The following is a 7,373-nucleotide window of genomic DNA, read 5'->3' as shown; positions in this document are numbered from 1 at the left end:
ACCTATTTTTGCGGGCTGGTTTTAGGTCATGAGCCCAAAATTAAAAAGTATCCAACCCTCAGGTAGACTATGCTGCAGAAGATATTGGGAATTGAAAGCCTACTGTTAGTTAAAAGCCTTTCGGGAGCCCTATAAGATTTGGAATAGTCCATTTATTTATATTTGTGTAATCTCATGAAGAGTTTCAAAACAAATAAAGAATTTTGTGTTCCCTACGAGGAAAAATATATATATAATAGTGAACGTTCTACGACCATGGTTTCCGATGGTGTGGGCCACTTGACCTTTAAATTGATCTCATTTTTAGGCTCATTTCTTAAAATGTTTTAGTAAACCGGATGGACGACATGGATATGTATCATACATCATTGTGGGGAAATACTCATCACTTTTAAACAAGGATAAAAAAGTAATAATTTGTTATTCATGTAGTATTTATGTGAGAAACGAAAAAACAAACAACCTCCGAAATCAACATTGCCATGGACCCTTGGAAAGGTTTGCCAAAGGACACATGACACATGTCACGGTGGGCGCTACAATATCATTTTAGAATAAGTACCTGAAACTGAGGCAGATCCAAGACAAATGTGGACTACATGGTAGGGATTAAATTCTTACGGTTGAAAACTTCCCGGGGGCCACCGAAGTTTTGGATGGAGTTGATAATTGTATTTTCTCTTCATCTAGGTTTACGTAACTTTATGAATAGGTTGGATGGCATATAAATATCATGGTGGGCCCTAGAAAAGTTTCAATAGTAAGAATCATTCTCACCTCCGCTTGTTGTGGTACGGTCTACTTGAGCCTTAGATCTGCCTAAATTTTGATACCAGCTCATAAAATGATATGGAAAAATTGATAGATGGTGTGGATAAAACACATACATCATGGTGGCCTCAAAGCTCCTGCCTGTTCCAGCTAGAGACTGGCTGGGTAGGACGCAATTTGGGTTCCAAATAAACTTCGCTGTGGGCTTTAGAAAGGTTTCAACCGTGGAATTCATCATCCCCACGGTTTCTGTTCCGTATGATACAGTCCACTTAAGCTTTGGATATGCTAAATTTTGGGCTCACGGCCTAAAATAAAAGCTGTCAAAGGAATGAACCTAATTGATAAAACACATGCATCAAGTTTCGCTCCCCATAGTCCAGAGTTAGTGGTGGCCCTGTCCCAGTCTACACATCATTATTGGCTTATGTTGCTTCGGTGGATCCCCAATTGTGGGCCACTGTGATGGATGTATCTTATATTCATGCAGGATTGTGTGGCCACTGTGACGGATGTATCTTATATTCACGTGGCACTTTGGTTTCTGGATCATCATAGGGTACGAGTTAAAATACGGTAGATCCAAACTCAAGTTAACCACGTCATAGGAAACAGTGGTGATTAAACCCACCATTAAAAGATCCTGTTACTAGCTAGAATGTTTATTTGACATCTATCTGGTTGATAAGGTCACAAAGACATGGATGAAAGTTCCTTACAAATATCATCTTGATCCAAAACTTTTGTGGCCCTTCATGAGATTTTAGTTGTCGGTTACTACTATCCCCGTGGTGTAGTCCACCTGAGATTTAGATAAGTTGCATTTTTGGGCTAATTCACTAGGGGCCTGTTTGGCCAGGTGGTTTGGAAGGGATTGAATGGTACTAGGGTGGATGGCATGGATTTCTAGTTAATGATGTTGTCAGTGGATTGTCTTGAGATCCATGGGATTGCTTTATCCCTGGATTGCTATACCCATCCCTTTCAATCCGGGGATTAAACCTACCCATCCCTTTCAATCCGTGTCGAACCAAACACATCTAAGGAAAATTTGAAAGGATTAGGGTGGATTGGATGGGATTTAAAGGTAATGATGGTGTTGTAGTGGATTGTCTTAAGATCCATGGGATTGGGATCAGATCACCACTCTGTTTGGCACGCCCGGCCAATCTCAGGATTTAACTTCCAATCCCTTCCAATACCATCCAATCCCTTCCAGTCGGACCGGCCAAACTGGCCCTAGAACATTAGAAACAAGAAGAATCCGGATCCTTTACTTGTCACATGCAGAAAAATCCTACTTTCCTGCATGGTGATTGATCCATGTCATATTAACATTGTCAGCATTGCTGCATTAAATGCAGTATATGATGATGTGGTCTGATTAGATAACAAGAAGCAGGATTTTCTTGCTTGTGGAAGCAGAGGATCCGGATTCAAGAAACATACATCACGGTAGGCTCCACAGACCGGTATCCACCAAAGCTGCATCCTTGTTCGGGCGAGGATTGGGTACTACCCTCATCAGGATCTAGCCAGAGAGAGACAGCCCTATCATGGGCTCTTGGGAGGCCCACCGTGATATGATGTATGTGTTTTATACATGTTGTCCAGTCATTTTGAAAAGTCATTTTAAGTAATGAGTCAAAAAAATGAGGCTGGGCTCGGGGTTGGTATCGGACTGAATTTTCAACTGTTTTGGGTCAGCCATGGGGCCAGGCCTACTTAAATTTCTGATTTTAGAAGGCCCGAGCCTAACCCATTGACACCCCTGGTGGTTCACATGGCACCCAATTTACAGAAACGGAAGAGAATTGCAAGGGACGGTAAGCTCTTGTGGTTGGAAGCTATGTTTGGATGGCATATAAACATCCTGGTTGGCTCCAGGAAAGTTTTAACGGTGGACATTTCCATTCTCACTGTTTTGCGTCGTGTGGTCCATCAAGTTTTAGATCTGCCTGATTTTTTTATTCCTGTTCTACAGTGATCTTAAGAAACTGATGGACGGAGTAAATTTGTCACAGGCATCTCTGCAGGCCCGCATAGCTTCCAACCATAGTTAACCTCCAGTGGCTGGGGGTGCACAGACAATTCCTGTCCTGGAACCGTAGGCCCACCATGATGTATTATATTATATATCCACACCGTCTGCCTTTTTTCCAGGCCAATTTTGGGCATGAACTCAAAAATGAAACAGATCCAAATCTCAATTGATCCACGCCCACGGTAAACAGTGGTGATTGAACGCCCACCATTAAAAACTTCCTTAGGAAAACGGTACTGTTTTTGTTTTTTTCCATACAACCTATTGATCATGTCACACAGACATGAACGAAGCCAAAACAAAAATATTAGTTTTTAATGGTGTGGGTTTAATTACCACTGTTTCTTGAGGTGTCATCCACTTGAGAATTGGATCTGCCTCATTTATAGCGTGATACTATAAAATGAGCTGGAAAAGTAAATGAACGGGGAGGATTAAAAACATCAAGGTGGACGGCATGGATACAGAATAAATACATCAAGGTGGGCTCCATGGCAAGGGCCGCACCGTGTTAGGTGAGGCGTAACCCAATCCGCTCCTGGTGGTGACTCTTCAACTATTTTAAGTGGATGGTTAGGATTGCTTGATCAGCGTTAAGAGAAAATAGTGGTGAACTAGCACGATGGATGGGTGCGGCCTTCAGATCTTATTAATTAAGGAGAGCGGAAGGAGAAAACAGCAGAGAAGCAATTTTCGTTTTCTAGAGCAGAGAGAGAAGGAATGGAGAGTTGTTATTCTCAGCAGAGAGGCTTTCTTATTTCTGTCTTTCTTTTAAATGTATTAATATATTGGGGAGGATATTCGAAGGTGAGTGGTTGCTTGGATTCGGAGAGAAAAGCTCTCACCACCATCCGGAAGGCTCTGAACGATCCCTCCAATCTTCTTTCTTCTTGGGATGATGCCTCTGACTGCTGCAAATGGAGAGGAATTACCTGCCACAACAAAACTGGGTTTGTTCTTAAACTCGACCTCTACACATCTTATAACTACAGTTTTTGGGCTGATGGAGGCCTATTAGATCCAGCATTCAGTCTAAGTGGAAGAATTGATCCAGCTCTGGTTCAATTGAAGCATCTTCAGTCCTTGGACTTGAGCTTCAATGCTTTTAACGGCGCACCAATTCCAGATTTCCTGGGTTCAATGAAGGAGTTGAGGCATTTGGACTTATCATGGGCTGGATTCAGTGGGAGAATCCCTCATCAGCTTGGAAACCTCTCTAAACTCATTTCCCTGAAGCTTTCTTCATCTTCATCTTCTTTGAGTGCCAAAAACCTTTGGTGGTTGACAAACCTACCTTCTCTTAATTACCTCGACATGTCTTATGTGAACCTTTCCATGGCAAGCCATGATTGGGTGCACGTAATGAACATGTCTCCTTCCCTCGTTGAGCTACGCTTAATCGGTTGTGGTCTTTCATATATTTCTCCAACTCTTCCTTCTGTCAATTTCACATCTCTCCGTGTCCTTGATCTCAGTGATAACAACTTCAACTCTACCATTCCAAACTGGATAGCTAATATTAGTAGCCTTGTGTCCTTGGATCTCTTAGGTAACAACTTTCATGGTGAGGTTCCTTATCAATTTTCACATCTTCCTAACTTAGAAGAGTTGTTGTTGGGATCAACCGATGATAACCTGAGGGTTGATTGGTCAGAGTTCCTTGAAGGCAGCTGGAGGAAGCTGAAGATGCTAATTTATCTATCTTTCAGTCAGCAGCATGGAGGAATCCCCAACTCTATTGGGAATATTACCTCACTTGAGTTTCTCTCTTTGTCATTCAGTGAGAATATAACAGGTAGCATTCCAAGATCCATAACCAAGCTTATCAAGTTAGAAAGCCTGTCTTTGTATGGATACAAAATGCATGCGGCCATTCCTGATTGGTTATATGAGCTCAAAAATCTTAAACGCCTTTCTCTATCCGATTGCATGCTGACAGGCCAAATCCCTGCAGCTCGTCTTGTAGGATTGTCTTCCTTACAAAGTTTATCTCTACGCGGGAATCAGTTGAATGGGCCAATCCCTGCAGCTCTTGGAGGATTGTCTTCCATAGAAGAATTAGATATCTCAGGGAATCAGTTGAATGGGAATATCCCTGCATCTCTTGGAAGATTGTCTTCCTTGGAAGAATTAGATCTCTCAGGGAATCAGTTGAATGGAAATATCCCTGCAGCTCTTGGAGGATTGTCTTCCTTACAAACTTTATCTCTTGGTGGGAATCAGTTGAATGGGACAATCCCAACAACTTTAGGACAACTTTCTAACTTGTATTCGCTTGACCTCTCTTACAACTCCTTGACAGGAAACGTGTCTGAAAGTGTTTTTGAAAACCTCAAAAAGTTGGCGTCCTTATCTTTGTCTTCCAATTCTTTGGTTTTTGATCCACACTCTGATTGGGCCCCTCCATTTCAGCTTTCTGACATTACCCTAGGAACACGTCATTTAGGTCCTCGATTTCCTCTCTGGCTAAGAACACAAAAATATGTTCGGGAGTTGGATCTCTCTAACACAACCATCTCTGGCATCATCCCCACCTGGTTTTGGGATTTAACACCCCAACTTCTTTACCTGAACCTTTCAAATAACCAGATTTTTGGCCAATTGCCCAACCCTTTAAAAATGCAGCCTCAAGCCTTCTCCATTGATTTGAGTTCGAATAATTTCAGTGGTCCCATACCCTGCATATTGAATGGAGCCTCTTTTCTCGATCTGTCCAACAATCAATTTTCTGAGCCAATCCCACCAAATTTTACATCCACAATGCAGCGTTTAAATTACTTTTCTGCCAGAGGTAACCAAATCAGCGGCATGATTCCCTCATTCATAGAAGGAATGAACTCCTTGACTGTCCTTGACCTTTCCCGAAACAATATAGGTGGTATCATTCCATTGAGTTTGGGTAATTGCATAGCACTCAAGGCACTTGATTTGAGCAAGAACAGGTTATCAGGAGGAATACCCACGTCTTTGGGTCTATTACGTCAACTCCAAACAATGCACCTGAGCAACAATAACCTATCGGGAGAAATCCCTTCATCTTTGAAGAAATGTGCTAGTCTGGAGACTCTCGACCTTGGACACAACAATTTCTCAGGTTATATTCCCACTTGGAATGGCAAAAGCTTTCCAGCTTTAAGAATTCTGAGTTTACGATCAAATATGTTTACTGGCAACATCCCAGCACAACTATCGAACCTGACTTCTCTTCAGATACTTGATGTGGGACAAAATTGTTTATCTGGCTCAATTCCTCAAAGTTTTGAAGATCTCGTGGCCATGAAGAAGACAAACCTCAATCTTTCCTATGGAAGAACAGGAACATATTATAATGAAAACTTGCTTGTGTCAGTGAAGGGGCTGATTCTTGAATACACTAGAACAATATCATTGGTCATATGCATGGACCTTTCAAGAAATAACTTATCTGGAGATATCCCAAAAGGACTCACAAGTCTTTTGGGATTGCGTGTCTTAAACTTTTCGGAAAACCATTTGACCGGAAAGATCCCAGACAAGATTGGTAAATTGGCATTACTAGAGTCTCTTGATTTCTCAAAAAATCAACTCTCGGGTATAATTCCTCTGAGCATGTCAAATTTAACTTTTCTAAGTTACTTGAACTTGTCATTTAACAACTTGTGGGGGAAAATTCCATCTGGAAATCAGCTCCAGACATTTCAAGATCCTTCTATTTATATAGGCAACAGCGGACTTTGTGGATCTCCTCTTCCAAATAAGTGTGTTGATGATGAGACACCTCACACTCCAATGCCTGTTGGTGGTGACTTAGAAAAAGACAGAAGAGTATGAAATGCGTTGGTTTTACTCTGCGATTGGGATTTGCCATGGGATTTTGGGCCTTCTGTGGTGTTCTAATACTCAAGAAGCCATGGAGGATTGCTTACTACCGCTTCTTCGATGATCTGGAAAATAGACTGTGCTTCAATTGTCATTGTTCATGATGCTAGGTTGGAAAAGTTTGATTGAATGATGAATAATTGTTTGTAACCTAGGTTGCCTCACAGTGGATCTTTTTTTTTTTTTTTTTTTTACCTTCTTCCAGTACTTCTTATGAGAGTTGTAATAAAAAGCTTTGTAATGAAAACTTGGGGAGGAGGCTGGTCAGTGTTGCCCCTCTAATGTATATAATTTTCGAGTATCAATAAAATTACAAGTGGTGTGCTCCCACCTTTCTGTAATATATATATATATATATATATTCCTAATTTATACCCTTCATCTGCTCTACTCCTCAATTGGGCCACACTTGAAGAGAAAAGTGTGCTTAGTAAAATGGTGAAAGAGATGGACAACATGGATATATATAAGACGCACAGATCAAGGTGGGCTGCACAGGGATCCACCAAAAAGCCGTGTCCTAAAACAACTCGCTGACTACCTAATTGGACCTTTTATTTTTCATGGGACCAAAATGGCCTAACTTCCATGTGTGCCTCTGTTGGATCCACAAGTATGGTGGAGGTGTTGGTGGTGAGTGTGACTTTTTTTTCTTTTTTCTTTTTTTTTTAAACACACGCACACACACACCCCCACACAC

The 7,373-nt window shown here is 41.4% G+C and overlaps 1 protein-coding gene across 1 annotated transcript; it reads left to right on the top strand.

Moving 5' to 3' along the window:
• Window positions 1-3,535: 3,535 nt before the first annotated feature.
• LOC131225069 (receptor-like protein EIX1) lies at window positions 3,536-6,625 on the top strand. The gene has a single exon (XM_058220491.1). The coding sequence runs from the start codon at window positions 3,536-3,538 to the stop codon at window positions 6,623-6,625; it is 3,090 nt and encodes a 1,029-aa protein (XP_058076474.1).
• Window positions 6,626-7,373: the final 748 nt, after the last annotated feature.

Source organism: Magnolia sinica, chromosome 14 (genome assembly GCF_029962835.1).
Source record: "Magnolia sinica isolate HGM2019 chromosome 14, MsV1, whole genome shotgun sequence".
NCBI classification, from domain to species: domain Eukaryota; kingdom Viridiplantae; phylum Streptophyta; class Magnoliopsida; order Magnoliales; family Magnoliaceae; genus Magnolia; species Magnolia sinica.
Note: the sequence above shows the minus strand (reverse complement) of the source record. Positions and strands in the feature narration are given on the sequence as shown.